The 16,676-nt window shown below is 47.6% G+C and overlaps 1 protein-coding gene across 1 annotated transcript; it reads left to right on the top strand.

Moving 5' to 3' along the window:
- Window positions 1-644: 644 nt before the first annotated feature.
- Window positions 645-8,994, top strand: LOC135244103 (ADP-ribosylation factor 1-like). The gene is made up of 5 exons (XM_064316302.1): window positions 645-764; window positions 4,453-4,623; window positions 4,714-4,795; window positions 5,217-5,457; window positions 5,742-8,994. Exons 2-5 carry the CDS (start codon window positions 4,458-4,460, stop codon window positions 5,901-5,903), a joined length of 651 nt encoding a protein of 216 aa, XP_064172372.1. The 5' UTR covers window positions 645-764; window positions 4,453-4,457; the 3' UTR covers window positions 5,904-8,994.
- Window positions 8,995-16,676: the final 7,682 nt, after the last annotated feature.

Here is a 16,676-nt window from a genome sequence, read left to right as displayed (position 1 = left end):
GGGAATAGCGCAGGTACCTCATTACCAGTGCAATGGGGCATGCACACAATCTTTTGCTGGTGGCCTGTGACAAGGACACAAAGCACCATCTAGTGTATCTGGAAGGCTGGAATCTAAAAACTAGATATATGACAATCCAAACTATCATAAAAATTAATAGAACTTTAAATGACCTTTGCAGTTGATGCAGTATAAAATAGAAACACCAAATTACTTAATATTTTCATCGCCCTCAATATTGAGGTTTGGGAGCAGCAACGCGACATCAGTAGCTTTGATGATCCAATCAAAGCGACTGCAGGGGGTTGGTTGACATAGACATACACGATTGAGGAAATTGACACGATTTATTTTACGAACACCTGCACGATGTCGAGCTAACATTGGCTGACTGGTCTACCCTGCTAGGTTGAGTAACCGGTTCAGCAACGACGACTTTTTGTCCACGAGTCCACGTCCTCCGTGGCCCGGAAGTAGTGAACAGGGCCGGGACTTGACGACCCAGTCTGACTCGTCTTTAATTTTGTAGTCAAAAACTGGAACAAGACTTTTCCCGGCCACCGCCCACAGAATACATCCGTGCATTGCGATACGTTACAAACCATGGGGGCGGGGATTAATGACCACTATGTACAATTTTATTGGAAGATTCCACAAGGGGCGGGGTCAATGACGCGACTCTCTTGGTTTGTGAAAAGACGCCATTTTCTTGTTAGCTGTGAAGTTGATTGCTTGGAGACACATCTAGAAGCCGCGTCTCTGAGGTAAATATATCAAAACGAAGTGCATATTGGTGTCCTTAGCATATTACCAGGCACTTCGGTATATCCATCGTAGTATGTCTCAATTTCTAGTAAAAAATGCAATCGTGTAACCTATTCACACATAGGAAGGTAGTTCTTTGCCAACCAGAGCTATTCAATGGGCTGTCAGCTAGCTAGCCTGTCTTTATTAAGATACAGTTCAACAAGTGTAAGGTGTTAACAGCGCGAGCGACCAACGTCCTCGACTCTAAGCGTAACTTTGAGCATTTTAAATATTGTCAAATTAACTAGATTGGTATCGGAGTGTCTTGGATAGCTAACGAGTAGTGGCCTTCTCTGTTTCGTCTGTGTTCGTGAAAGGATTCGCTTCCGCGAAGCGCAGGGAGCGAAGCCGATCGTAACCAGTTTGTCAGCTATTTCGTGTGTGCCTGCGTGGGCTCGATGGCTGGGAAGTCAAAGTTTGCTAGCTGTGTGTCAAGTGCCAACTAGCCGGTTACGGTCTCGCCGTTTTTCGTGGTCCTAGCAGACGCGCATCATTCCTTAGTTAGCGGTAGCTGTTCATTCTAATGTTAGTTAGCTATTTGTTGATCAGTTGCTTGGTACACTGATGTCATTTACACACTGGATGCTCCCCATCCGATCGCGTTGTTCTTTGGTAGACTGCTAGCAATATCGACTATTCAAATCTTTTGCGTAAATCAGCTGGGCTACCTGGCTAACAAATTTGGATAGCTAATAATCCTAGCTACCACGGAACACTGTTTGTAGAAGCGGTGGTTTTTAGCTAGAGTTCTAGCCAGCTCACTAGATGGATTGTAAGAGTACCTTTTCTAACTTGAGTGAAGCTAGCTAGTTAGCTAACACATAGCTGACTGATTATCCAGTCATTTATTGGCACCAGCTGGCCAGTAAGCTAGAGAGATGGCAAATGCAAGGTTAGTTTATATAAATAATTATTTTTCTAGCGTGCATAAGTTTATTGACCATGCGAACTAGCTTTTTAGTTCAATAGCAGCTCATTACATTGTAATTAGCGGTAACGTCCATATGGTTCTGATCTAGTTTTTGTAACTAGTTTTTTTTTTTTTTTTTTTTTACCAAACCCAAATAGTCTGCGATTTGAGTGGCATGGGTGCTGGCAACATAAAAGATTACGCCCTACCCCTGTTCAGTATTGTAAAACGCCCTCCGTCTGTTCCCAACTAGGTGGAGCATTTAGGTAGTAGATATAGCCTGACTCATCAGCCTATAGTTGTATGACAGGATTGGGACTTCTGGTAAATTTTCGGTGGATAATTTGAGTTGATAGTTCATGAACACACTCATGTACGCGTTGTGTGGTCGGCTATAACTTGCAGTATATTATTTCAGTGTAGCATGGCTACAAGTTGTCATGGATAGTTGAACGTGATCCTGTCTGTTTAGGCTCCGATTTTCATCTCGGCTCTTGGTTTGCTGACTGTGCTTCATTGCTGAGTAAATGGTGAAGTGCATTCACTGCTGTAGAGTGACGTGTGCCACGTGATCTGCCGCCGGCTGTTGTGTTTTCCAGGCATCGCGTTGACAAACTCGTGCACTGTTTCTCAGTCCTGGTCACAGGGATCCGTAGTCTTGCTTGACGGTCTGGTGTGGAGCCTAGGCCCTGTGCCAAACAGCATATCACCTTGACTAGCTATAACACTACACCTCAGCAGGATTACCTCCAATCTAGTATCACTCTCACATATTATTTGTATCTTGATCTTGTAGCACATTCATGCTGCACTTGTATATTCATCTTGACGTTGTAGCTCTTTATCATACCTCTTGTAATCATGCCTCACTTCTAGTTTTACTTGTCTTAACTTTACTGACTTAGCCTGTGCTTACTGTGTGAACTAGACTCAATGTTCATGGCTATGGATAACTTGTACTTAATGACAATTGTATCTTATCTGGCCTGTGATTGGTCGTTGTTCCAACAACCTTCAGTGTGCCCTTATTGTACGTCGCTTTGGATAAAAGCGTCTGCCAAAGGAAGTGTAATGTAGAGGGCGTTGCTGTGTGGGCTTCGGTGTGCCTGACTGGGCTCAGGTACAGCCTACCTGTCACTGTAGCAGTGCTGCTCTGAGATATGTGCTCGCTGGCCTGGGTGGAAACGAGAAAAACAGGACAGGGGGGTGGGGGTGTCAGACCTTAAATTGGGCCGGGGGGAGGGGCTGTTGGCTGGTCATACCTTAAATTGGGTCGGGGGGCCCCTGAAGATACGAATGTTCCTGAGTTGTTTAGGGCTCAGAGTGTAGTTAAAATTGAGACATAAAGAAAGCGGCAGCTACGCCCAGCCATTCCTCAGCAGCACCATCAATAAGTAATCCACAGGCTGCCTGCTTATTCATGAGCTGCTCAGCGGAGCATCGCCCCTGCCACACCAAACACCTCAACACACCCTTCCCGTTCAGGGATTGTCCTCGGGTGACTGTGACTGTCTTCCCCCCTGACCCACTGGATATGATGACACACAAGTACTGTGGACCCCCCCCCCCCCTTCATGGTTCATCATATTGCTTCCATGTGACCACTCCTCCCTTCCACACCCCCCCCGTTTCCTGTTGCTTTTTACTTCCCATGCAATCTCTGAGCTAACGTTTTCTTTTTTCTTTTTTTTGTGAAAGTCAGAGGACGGAACAAAGGTTTTGCGAATCGGCTGTAGTGCAGTGGTAACCAACCCTGTTCCTGGAGATCCTGTTGGTTTTTATTTCAACCCTGATTTGGCACACCTGATTATACAAATTAGCAGCTCAATGCTGATCTCTAGCTGTTGAATGAGGTGTGCTTTGGTAGGCTTGGAGTGAAAACCTACAGTACGGTAGCTCTCCAGGAACAGGGTTGATTACCACTGCCGTGGTGAATGACAGGAACGTGTTTGTAAACAGCCCCTCCTGCCATGTCAAACACCCAGCTGATTCAGTCATGGGAGGTGTTTTCCCCAGAAGTGAACTTGGCTAAGGTAGTGCGGGAGGAGAACTGGGCTGGAGAGTTACAGTGTTAATTGGAGTTTTAACTTGAATTACCAATAAGATGCTTCATTCAAATTCGGTTAACTGCTCTTGGTTTTGCGTCTCGCACCCTTGGAGCTGGGTGGTGGAGTTCTGCTCTCGGTTAAACGTACGCTGGGCCATGTCCCTGCAAACACAGAAAGTCCTCGCAGTGGTGCCAGTGCTGTAACATGCACAGATCATTCCACTGACTTGTTGTGAGGACATTTTGTGTTCGGCGGGGATGGCTGTGCTGTAGCGGTGATCTAAATGGCTGGATGCGTTTTAGCACTGCTGTGTGTTTCATGGTGCCGCCGGGAGGGAGGGAGGGCAACTGAAGTGCGCGCACGCTGCCGTACCCGCTCGCGCGACGCAGCGGCCATTTTTACACCCAGCTGGCCATGCAACGTACCGCAGGGGAGCTACGGCTGATTGGAGGGGAGCTACAGCTGATCGCTACAGCGGAGAGAGGGATGACCTCGGCCCCCCGGGTTCCTCTCCTCCCAGCGGAGAGAGGGATGACCTCGGCCCCCTGGGTTCCTCTCCTCCCAGCGGAGAGAGGGATGACCTCGGCCCCCCGGGTTCCTCTCCTCCCAGCGGAGAGAGGGATGAACCCCGGCGACTCCTCCGTCAGGCTTGTGACGCCGCAGTCTTCCCTCTCTCTTCCCTCGCAGGGAAAATGGGGGGCTTTATGTCGATCTTCAGCAAGCTCTTTGGGAAGAAGGAGATGAGGATCCTCATGGTGGGTCTGGACGCCGCGGGGAAGACCACCATCCTGTACAAACTCAAACTGGGAGAGATCGTCACCACCATCCCCACCATCGGTGAGTCCCGCCCCCATCCCGGTCCGCTCCGGCCCGCTCCCTTTTGCAGCTCTTAAGCCGCCTCCCCTTTTCGGGGGCGGGGAACGGGAGTCTCCGCCCCGCTCTGTGCAGCGTGCCGCAGAGCAGATGCCCCGGTGGCGGTGATGCCCCAGGCCAGCCGCAGGGTGCTGCCCCAGGCCAGCGCAGGGTGCTGGTGAGTGATCCCGTGTCTGTTCTCTTCGTTCGTGACTCATCCTCCCCCAGGCTCTTCCTTAACCGATGGGGGACGACCCCCGGTGGAGGATACAAGAACCATCACTCTTCAACGTGTTGTGGGTCTTTGCGGCCAGTGTCCAGGACCAAGCAGAATGCCGGCCCTTTCTGGCGCCTGTATACAGAACATTAGTGAGCCTTTGCTCCCCACCCGCTGAGGATTGGATTCAGCCAGATTCGGGGTTCAACCTGGCCAGATCAAATGCGTGTGAGTAGCAGTTTGCTGACCATTGTGTTGTTGATGTTCCAGAGCGTTGTTTTATCGAATCTGTGGTGAAGATAAAACACTATTTTTATAAGACATTCCAGAAAACCTGTTCTTCAAAGGGTTAACTGAGCTAGGAGGCTAGCCTTTGGAAAAGGCCATTAGATCTCCAGGAATGGAGCTGCGTGACCCTGTTTATGAGGTTCACGAGCTCCGGCCTGCCCCCCGACCCCCCCACTCACCCCCCGACCCCGCCCGTTCCTCCTCTCTTAGGGCTGATATTCGTGGTGGACAGTAACGACAGGGAGCGGGCGAACGAGGCGAGGGAGGAGCTGAACAGGATGCTGGCCGAGGACGAGCTGCGCGACGCCGTCCTGCTCGTCTTCGCCAACAAGCAGGTAAGCCCCGCCCCCCTCGCCGCGGAAACGCACGCCGCCAGCGGCCTGAGGAACGGGCGCGTTCGCCTTCCACACGCCGCCTTCCATTTTAACTGCCATTTTTAAGTCTGCGGTCTCATCCTCCATTACAATTGAGCAAATTTGTTTTTAAAATTTATTTTTAAAAAAATAATTGTCCTTGTGAACGTTTTATTATTTAAAGTATTTATTGGGTATGTATTTATTAGTTCATTAGTGTTGTTACACTCATTTTATCACTCTCTGAAATAAACTTCTCCCTCTAGGACCTGCCGAACGCCATGGCGGCGGCGGAGCTGACGGAGAAGCTGGGCCTGCACTCCTTGCGGCACCGCAACTGGTACATCCAGGCCACGTGCGCCACCAGCGGCGACGGCCTCTACGAGGGGCTGGACTGGCTCTCCAACCAGCTCAAGAACCAGAAGTGATCCATTCCCCCCCCGGCAGGGCTGGGATGCGCCGCCGGCCGCCGTCCTCTCCCGCGCTGCCGCGGGGCCTGTGGGCGATCCTCTTTCTGTTCTTTTTCTCTTTTTCTTTGGTCGTACCTGATGTGGTCGTGAACCAGCAGATGTCAGAGGCCATGTTAGATGCTTCCGGGGGAAGAAAAAATAGCAAGACCAGGTCAAAAACTAGTATATGTCTGGACCTAACACACTTCATCCGGCCGACCAATGGTGTAACTTCATAACTCGGCCGTCCAATAGTGTAACTTCATCACTCAGTGACTCGGTCACAGACATTCGCGTTTCGTAGGGCTGGCCCCCGCTGTTGCGGTCCAGCCAAAAACTGTTACGACGGCCAATGAGCAGCAAGGTCGTGTAGCTTCTGTTATGTGATTTGCTTTTTCAGTCACATGGAAGCCGTACGACCTTGCTGCTGATTGGCTGTCTTATCAACACCCAGTGGATATCATTGAATATTTGTCATTTTTCCCCGGAAGCATTTCACATGGCTTTTGACATTCGGTTGTTTGCTACGGCATCAGGTGAAATTAAAGATGAAGAAGACAGAAGATCTCCTGTACGCCCCCTGGTGGCAGTTACTGTTATTAGACTTAGAGAGATTGCGATTCGGTACGTCACACAGCCCTGCCACCCATCTGTTTACTGTCTGTGTGACGGGACAGCACCAGAGCCAGCGCCCCTTCCCACCCGAAAACAGCCCCGCCTATCCTGTCCTGGCCCCCCCTGCCCGCCCCCCAGCCTGGTGCTGTCCTGCCTGTGTGTGTGTATGTGTGTGTGTGCGAGAGTGTGTGTGAGCTGTGAAAGGGAGCATCTCTGGCGTGCCTTACACCCCCCCCCCCACGTCGGCTTGCCCCCCCCCCTCCACAAGGCTAAGAAAGACCCAGGATGCAAAGTGTTCTCGCCTCTCCTTTCAAAAGGAGCATTTTACAAACCTGATACTGCACCAGATTTCAAATAGTACAGAGATAGACATGTTAAAGATGTCCGTTTGAATCCTCCCTCCCCATTTAAAAAAATAAATAAAATGAGAAAAAAAACCCACATTGTAACCTGTATCAGGTTGGAAGAGAAGTCAATAAAAAGCATTTTCCATCCTAGATCCTTCTTTGCATTATTTTGAAAATCTTGTAGTTCTGCAGCTGTGATTTTCCAGTGAACACTACCTTCTTCCCTTTCATCTGAAGATCACGAAGCACAAGAAAAACATTTGTTGATCTTTTTTAAATTTAAATTTTCTCCATTCAGTTCAGTTTTCATTTCATTTTATTTTATTTATTTCATTTTTTTTGTTGCCATTTTCAAGCTTGTATCAAATAAAATGAAGGGAAGGATCGCGGCCATGCAGGCCGCTGGTGCCCTGACCAGTCCTGACCGGTCCTGACCGGCTCTTACAGGGTGTTCATTAAGGAACAGTAACGCTGGTTATTCTGTTATTAAAGCTACTGGGCATTCCAAGATGGGTCACGGGACTTCATTTTTAAAAAGGGCAGTATGGCGGTTTTACAAAAGGCGGTTTGGCGGATTTAGAGGGCAGTTTTGCGGGATTAGAGAGGGCAGTTGGCGGTATGGACGGGACCTTGTGTAGTGTGTGTTGAACGCATGGAGGCAGCGGGTGTAGTTCAGGACCATCAGATCAGATGTAGCTGATTCCCCCCTGTCTGAGGAAGGCATCTCTTTCTCTCACACAGTACTCAAACTTTTTTCAAAAATATCTTTTTTTAACGGGGGCCTTGTTGCAATAGTCAGCGTGTGCGTTATAAGGGGAGACGAAGGCCATTGATAAGGTAATTGATTAAGAACAGGTGATCAGACCGAATAACATCGTAAGGTCATTAATAAGTGTTGAATAAGTATCGTCTGGGCTGGTCCAAGGCTGACTGCAAATTGCAGAGGCTTCTGTGACGGCAGTGGAGGTCTGTACTGCACAGGCCCTTGTGGAAGACTAGGTAACTTCGTATGTTCCGGCTCGTTCAGGTAGGATGCCGTTGCTGTTGGCGACAGCGGTGTGATTTCATTGGCTGGTCATGCGGTGTCTGGGGATGCTGGGTTTGGGATGGGGGTGGGTGTCCTGGGTCAGTGGGGCTTTTACCTTGGGCTGCTCCTACCTCCACTTTCTACTTTCTTCCTTTTTTTTTTTTCTTCTTTCTTACATTTGTTGTTATTGTTTATTTAGAGTTGTTATAAGTGTTTTTGAATGTTATGTACAGAACACTTTGCTTTATTTACATGGTCTGGTGTAGCAGGTGTTCAACTGCAAATAAAACTCAGTGACTGGCCTAGCTGAGTTACTGGTGGTCTCAGTCTTTTTAGGGGGTAGTTCTCATTGCGGCGGGGCTCGGGGGGGTGGGGGGGGGGGTTTACTTTTTCCGCGTTTCGCCGGATGCGTACGCGCTCGCTACGTCGCGTTTGTCCTGGTTCTGTCTGGGGGGTGTCGCTCGGTCGTCAGGGCTGCCGGTCGATGCTGCAGCGTGGAGCGCCGCCCTCACGTGCGCGTCTGCGCAGATCTGCTTTTAAGCGAGCGGCTTTTTCACAGCGCTGAGTCCTGTGAGTGGTTGTGAACTGGGACCCCGCTCAGCGGTGCGAGCGGCTGTTTGCGGGGACCCTGGAGTGTGGGGAAACGGCGTGCATGTGGGTTGAGCCCCTGTATGAGCTCCCTGCTGGTCTGTATCCATCAAAGTGTATTACACTGCCCCCCGGTGGTGGCATAGCATTCCTGCAGTAAGAATTTTTTATATGGTGGTTTCCATTCAAGTGGAAACCCCCCCCCCAAAACACCAGAACAACAAAACAACAAGAGGGGACCACAGTTCGCTGAGTGGCATAAAATTGCCAGTGTGGCTGCAGCTGCCGCAATGATATAAAAAAAAAATAAAAAAAAACTTTTTTTTTTTTGTTTCACGTTGTGAAACCATGAGAAGCGTGTCAGAGTAAGATGGGCTCCAGTGATGCGCTCTCCAGGGAACAGCCTTTGTTTTCCTGTTCAGCTGAAAAAAAAGCCACCCCAAACTCAGCCGGCGCGTAAACAGAAATGACCCGCCATGGAAGTCTAGTGCGGTGACCTAGTGCAGAAAGAAAAAAAAATAAAAGAGAAAAAAAATGATCCATTGTGAATTATGAATATTTTCTTAGTGACAGGTAAATTTTTGGTACATCTACAGAAGTATGAGTGTGTTTTAACTATAGTTTTCATTGTAGCTACCCATGTTCATATGTGAAGCTTTGAGTTTGAGAAATGTTTTCTGTAAAATTGACAAGCGAGTGTGCATATGTACTTTGTTTTTTTTTTCTTAAAGATTTATTTACATTTGGTTTTAGCTTCTTTTTTTTTTTAACCCATCTTGTAATATCTGAGGAATGCACTATAATAAAGAGATCTCTATTACAAATGTTTGCCCTGTCATTGAAAGCCCTTTCATGCCTGCGTGACCCTTCGGGGAGGTGTAAAATGCAGTGGAGGTTTTGGCGCTTATGCATATCCAAGCAATGGGGCAGTGGTGATTTTTTTTTCTCTCCATCCTTGTTTGGCATCGATCTGTTTTTCATATTGTCAGATCAGAAAGAAGCTCTGCTGAATAATGTGATTGGCTAAATGAAGACTTTCAGACACTGCTTTACAAAGAAAGCCCGTTTAACACATCTCTCTGATATTTAAATAGATATTAAATATTTATAAAGTGCTAAATGCATGTCTTCTATAAAAAGTTATTAAAATAAGATTTTAAAGTCTAAATATAATTGAATTGTTGATATTCTGGCAGAAATGAAAAGACCAAGAATGAAGAGAATGCAGAACTACTTACCAGCTCAAAACCCATTGAAGCGAAACTATTTTCTCAGGGAAATGTCCAGTTTACTGTGGTACATTGTGCAGAGTATTAATCTTTGATTGCCTTCACATTTAGCTGTAATGTGGCCCAGCTTGCTGGCGGAATCCTGCCGTCTCTGCAGAGCTCTCTTATCTGCGCTGTGATTCGCTGCGGCCCGGCTGTGAAAGATGGTCGGCTTCCTCGCCAAGAAAAGGCGTGCGCAGTTTCCTGGCTTTCCTCTCCCCCCGTGGCTGGGCCGGGCTCGTTTCTGTGCTGCCTTTCGCAGTTCTGAGGCTGAGGTGCGTGCAGCCGCCAGAGACGCTGCGTTTATCCTGAAAACGCACCTTTACCTGTTTCAGTCTCGGCACCGCGCCGGGGTGAGTGGGCGGGGCCTCCAGGTGAAATACCCAGGCCCGGGACAAAGTTTTCTCTGTCGGTATCACTCCGTAATCTGTGCTGCAATTTCACAGACCACTATAGTATAATGGGTAAAGAGCTGGTCTTGTAACCAGAAGGTCACAGGTTAGATTCGCAGGTAAGACACTGCCTGTTGTACCTTTGAGCAAGGTGCTTAACCTGCTTTGCTCCAGTATATATCCGGCTGTATAAATGGATGCAGTGTAAATGCTGTGTAAAATGTTCTGTAGATGCCTGTAATGTAATGTTTGACTGCATGAACGAAACGTAGTCAGACCATGGTGTAGTGCTGAGACTGACTGAGGATGTAAACTGAGTCCTGGCAGCTGACTCTGGGTCCCCTAGTGTCTTAAACCTTTATAATCTTACTTGTTTACTTTGTTATTTTGATGGGTTTTGTGTGGAACAGGCCCAAGCTTAGTAGTCATTTTTTGATTCTCGAGCATAAATAATATAGCCGTACGGGTGTGGGTGCTGCATGGTTTGAGCGTAATCTTTTAAGAGGGAAGTAACATTGAATTTGAAAATGTGCTCGAATGCTGATTACAGTATTTTGTATTTTGCTTGGTGCCTTAATCTGCTTAGTCTGTGGTGTCTGCAGACTGAGATGGAAGCCCAATAGCATCGTGGGACAGGGCCACATTCTGCAGCCTCCACAGCTCCAGCCAATGAGTGGCTCCAGCTGAACAGCGTGGGCGTGGCTACAAGAGTGACAGATTCATTGGCTAATTCGGTGAGATATGTAATAAAGGTGAGAATGATGTCACAGTGTATGTATTGTGATGTAAGCTTCTGGAGTTCTTCCAACGGATTCGTCACAGTAACCAAATGGTGAGCTCGTTCCTTCTCTCCTCTCTACTTTGTTCTAGAAGTTTCCAAGTGTGTTGCATTTTATGAATATTCACTGTAGGGGGTGCCCAAGGAATGAACGTTCACGTTCGTTAGCATTGCCCTTGGTTACAGCCCCTTCACGGCTATGCACAAGATGCATCTAATTGGAGCTTTTCAGCTATAACGGAAGAGCAAATTAACTTTCAGTGTTAAGAGAATGTCTGCCGATCTACTTAAAAAAAAAAAAACTTGGCAGCTAGTTGCAGCTAGAGAGTTTTGGAAGAGGAGAGACATGAGCGCCATAGCAACAGCACAGACTGACTGGAGGCAGACGATTGGTCAGACTTTACTGAGCCGTGGTGATAACATGGATGTCCAGGCCTAACTACCCAGCCAGTACAGAAGCACAGTAAAAATTGCACCACCATGCAGTTTGGTATGGTGAGACCATACATGTTTAATTGTGAAAATCCATCCCATAGATCCTCTGAACACATCATCTTCATACTCGTTCATTATTAGGGTTTTGTCCTGGTGGTGGCACATGCTACAGCTCTATAATATAGACTGTCTGCTACACTCCCGCAGTATCTGATCATAAGGTGTAATGGGGTTCTCTGGTGTAACTGGCTTATGGCAAATTGCACCAATCAATTCCAGTCCAAATCAATTTCTATGTAAGTTATAACCTGTACAAACACCTCAAACACAGAATATTGGCGTTAAACAATCTTTCTAGAGAAGCACTTTAAAAAAAAAAAAAAAAAAAAAGGTAATAGCATTAGTATTTGGGGGGTAGCATTTCTATTGTATTTATCTTATAAAATTTATTCCTAAAATCTTATTTTTATGAGATAAAAGAATAGAGAATTCTCTCTGAGAACTTGCTTCAGATCTGTGTTGAGCTGAACGTGCATAATGCAAGCGGTCTGCTTCCACAGTGTCTGTGGTGATTGGCGGGTGTCGTCTCTGATTGACAGCTGACACATTGGGGCCGGGGTGATTGAGTGGCGGGTCCGCTGCGCTGTATACCTGGAGGCCAGGAACGCCTGCTGTGAGAGGGGCCGGTCAAGTCGCCATGGTAACCGACTCCTGTGGCGCCGCGGGCACCGTCGCCACTTCCTGTTGTGATTAAGCCCCGCCTCCTTCCGTGGTCTGGTGGGAGTGGACTGTGACTGGGCGGAGAGATTAAATAATTACATAAACAGTCATTTATTATTCTCGTCTTTTTTTGTTGTTGTTGATTTTTCAAAATTGTCAGTGTTTTTTGGTGCCGTGCTGTACAGTTTCCAGATTTATTTTCTGTCTGATGCAGTGCCACCTCTTCTAAGTTCAGTGCCAGACTGAGTGCCAATCACATGTGAAAACGGCAGAGAGTTTGTGTACATTAGGCGCTGCGGTGTGGTTGGAGTCAACACTGGATGAGGAGTTAATTAGCTGCTGGGATGCTGACTGATGTTGCTTGAAGTGCCGAAGTGCTGAGATCTTCACTTTCATTAGCAGTGGGGGGGGGGGGGGCAGCAGAGGCTGTGGATGCCCTGTGGGGGGGGGGGGGGGGTAAATGTGCCAGAGAGGCTGGTTTTCATCAGTAGCTCCTGGGCTTGCATGTTTTTGGCTGTGTGATGAAACCGAAGGAAACCCAGGCGAACACATGGAGGCATGCTCACTCCCCTCAGAGGGGGTCCAAGCTGGCCAGGACTTGAACCCAGAACCGCCTTCCAGCCTGCCTGCTGCTGCCCACTGCATCACTGTGCCACTGTGCCACCTGCAGCTCCCGGACCAGAGGGGCCCCCCGACTCCTCTACTAAAGCCAGGAAGTACCCTTCCGCCTCAAAGTTATACTGTGTGTCCCCGCACAGGACGTCCTGAGAGAGATGAGGTGCGATTAAACACGCAGGTGAGGGCGTCCTCATTAATCGTTTCTCATGCGCACGCGGCCTGTTTGTCTCCCTGATGAATGCGCCCTGTATGATTAAAACCCCCCTGCCTTTCACGTCTAATAAGGAGGGGCTGAGCCACGTGTTGGAGGGCGTTCGCTTTTCAGCTGAAGGTGATGGAGCGCCCCAAACTGTTTTACCAGACATGCCTGCAGGTTCCATAATGGAGGACAGCGAGATAAGGGCTTGGCTTGCATTAAATTGGGTTAATTCCATTTCAGTTCAGTTAATTCAGGAAGTTGATTTGAGTGAATCGATCTCCCCCCCCCCCCCCCACTGCTTCTCCAGATAGGGCGCATGCAGAAGCTTTCACATCCAATAGTAAACGATCAAGCGATGATATTTTTGACCTCTTATTGGTTGCCTTGCATTAAATTGGGTTAATTCCATTTCAGTTCAGTTAATTCAGGAAGTTGATTTGAGTGAATCGATCTCCCGCCCCCCCACCCCCCCATCACTGCCATTTCTTTCTGTTCTTGTGGGGGTGGGACAGGTGCATCGTTCAGCTGCCCGAGAGCTTGTCAGCGAATGCCAATACGCCTTAATCCATCATCGAAGCGATGGGCTGCGATGGCGACTCCCCTGTTCCCCTGAACCCTTTTTCTGATTCAGCCGTTCGACGCGAGCGCGGCGGTATTAATGAGGAGTATTAATCTCAGCGGGCGTCCGCGCCTGTGCTCGCAGAAGCATCCGTCAGGGCCGCAGAACAAGGTGAATCATTATTCAGCGCGTCGCGCGAGGAGAGGAATTTAAACGCGCTGAGCGGCTTGAGAACGGCGTCTGTCGTCTGTTGACTAATATGCTGGGGCTCGCCTTACTCAGTGGAGTTCAAACCAGGAGAAGTCCTGCGGGCCTCAGTCAGCCCTGGAAACACACAGCAATAACCACCGTGCATCGGTTATGCTATATGACCGGTGCATCGGTTATGCCATATGACCTGTGCATCGGTTATGCTATATGACCTGTGCATCGGTTATGCTATATGACCTGTGCATCGGTTATGCTGTATGACCTGTGCATCGGTTATGCCATATGACCTGTGCATCGGTTATGCTGTATGACCTGTGCATCGGTTATGCCATATGACCTGTGCATCAGTTATGCTATATGACCTGTGCATCGGTTATGCTATATGACCTGTGCATTGGTTACACTATATGACCTGTGCATTGGTTATGCTATATCTACTGTACAGCACAGTTATGCAATATGCACAGTGCAGCACAGTTTTAAAAAATAGGCAAAAGAATTATGGCACTTTGTTGAGTAGCAAGCAGTCCATTTAAACACTGAATCATACTACAGAGAAAATGAATGCATCCAAGACAACGGGTTCACATAAGCAAGCGGAGGATCGTTCCCTGGGGAACCATTAAAACTTCAGCTATGCGCTGTCAGCCAAACAAACATTTTTCCCTGTCAAATCCACAACGGTTAATGTGTTTGGTGAAACAGTGCTGCACAGTCGATACTGCGTAATTGTGCTGCACAGTCGATACTGCGTAATTGTGCTGCACAGTCGATACTGCGTAACTGTGCTGCACAGTCGATACTGCATAACATAAAGTCCCAGTCTGGAAATCAGGCTGGGTGTATATCTCTTTTGGCACCTTCCAAATGACATTTTAGCCCCAATCAAGATAAGTGAATAAAATGTCACTGTCAAGTTTTTAAATGTCCGTTTTGAGTCCTGTTTGAGTGATCAGGCATGTCGTCCTGCGTGCCAAGATTTGGACTAAGGGTTCTCACCCATAATCCTACAGGACTACAAGGTTGGCTGGTTTTTTTCACATTATTATAACCAATTCAGTGCCAAGACAACATGTGTTAACTGTGTAATTACCTTCTTTAATTAATAAATTAATTAATCAGCAACAACAAAAACGAACAGGCTCCAAACGCCCTCTGAGACCAGGGATGAGAAACACTGACATAAAATCATCTGACCACTAGAGGGCGCCACTGCAACCCTTAATACAATGTCTCTGGTACTCAAGAGGGGGCACTGTTCCTTCAGCGCCAACTGGTTCTTAAAGCTCAGCTGTGGTGTTAGTCGCTAGATTATTACAGAATGAGCTCATCCTGCCGTACAGGGAATTTGCTGAAGCATCATTATGAAAATCTGATGTATTTGATGAGACGTTTTTACAGATGCGTGCTTTTCACTTCAAGGTGACTTAGATAATCTTAAGAATTTCAAATCAGCTCTGGTTCATTAATATCAGACTCTGGCTTGTTCATATACTGCACGTGGGCGCGCACAAATGCCGGTTAACTTGTGCAGTTAATCTGTCACAGTCTTTGAGCTTGACCCTGTGAGGTGAAAGGTCACAATTGTGTGATTAGAATGTTATTAACTGAACATTCTGATGCTGATGTAACACTCACTACTGGTGACTGAAAGCAATGGAGTTCTAGAACTCTCACTTAGAATTTAGAAGAAAAAAAACCCCATCCAAAAAAACCTAACCTTTCAGTGAGTTTAAAAAAAAAAGGTAAAATTGTAAACTCTGGGTGCTGGAAAATGGAAAGGTCAGATTATCATTAAATGTGGCATTAGTATTTTAGTCCTTTTTTTTTTTTTAATGAGTAGGTGAATGCAACCTGCCCAACGGGCGGCCATATTGGAGCTGGACCATTATTACCTCCGAAACCTGCCAAAACCCTCCCTCTTACAGGAACATTTCAGGTGGCCAACATCTCTGTGGAGATGTCGCCATGGAAACGGCACTTTGCTTACAGTATTTTTAGTGACAAACCAGGTTGAATAAAAAAAAAAGGAAAGGGGAGAGAGAGAGAGAGAGAGAGAGAGAGAGAGAGAGAGAGAGAGAGAGAGAGAGGAGAGAGAGAGAGAAGAGAGAGAGAGAGAGAGAGAAGGAGAGAGAGAGAGAGAGAGAGAGAGAGAGAGAGAGCGAGGCACTGTTTTGTTTTGAAATAGGCTTCAGGAGCAGGAAGCGAGGGTGTGGTCTTGGTTTGGGTCGGTACAGCCCGTTAGCGACTGAGCGGGATGCGGCCGCCCTGCTCACGGGTCGCTGCTTTTTACGCCGTCGACAGGCGGTGAAGTTATGCATCGATTTGGGATCGATTCAGATCTGTTGGGTAACGTTCTGTCCCTCCCACCCGCTTGGCAGGCAGAATGGAAAGGTCGCGGATGCACAAACCGGCAAGCCGTCTCCGTCGGGCTGCACTGGCCGCGTTTCATACGTGCAGATCAGGAAAAGGAGACTTGATTTAGTAAAAGGAGATTTGAGCCGATTTGATTGAGGTTTTTAAATTCATTAGAGGGATTAACAGAGTGAACTGCAAGAGATTCCTCAGCTTGAAACCTGTCAGTGGCATGAGAGGGCATCCAGTAAATGGAAATTAGCAAAAGGTAAATTCCACACAGACGTCAGGAAGTATTTCTTCACACGGAGAGTAGTCGCTGTGTGGAACAGCTCGCCAGGTAATGTCGCAGACTCTGGGGGTTGTCTGAAAACTCTGGGGGGTTTTCAACACCTGGCTTGATACGATGCTGGATATTATCTAGTTTGTAGGTAAACGGTGAGCACAAGGTGACCTTTAATGGTGAAAAAAAAAAAAATGGTGAGCACTGTTAGGCTGAATGGCCTGTTCTCGTCATTATGGTATGTTATGTTATATTCTGTTATATGACATGCAGATTCAGGCAGGGCCCACACTGGCAACCAAGGGAGCTCAGTGTCCTGCCTGTCTTCACAGTGGTGGAGCTAGGGTTGCCAGATATA

This window comes from Anguilla rostrata, chromosome 17, assembly GCF_018555375.3.
Source record: "Anguilla rostrata isolate EN2019 chromosome 17, ASM1855537v3, whole genome shotgun sequence".
In the NCBI taxonomy this organism is placed as follows: Eukaryota; Metazoa; Chordata; class Actinopteri; order Anguilliformes; family Anguillidae; genus Anguilla; species Anguilla rostrata.
This window is presented reverse-complemented; position numbering and strand designations above follow the sequence as displayed.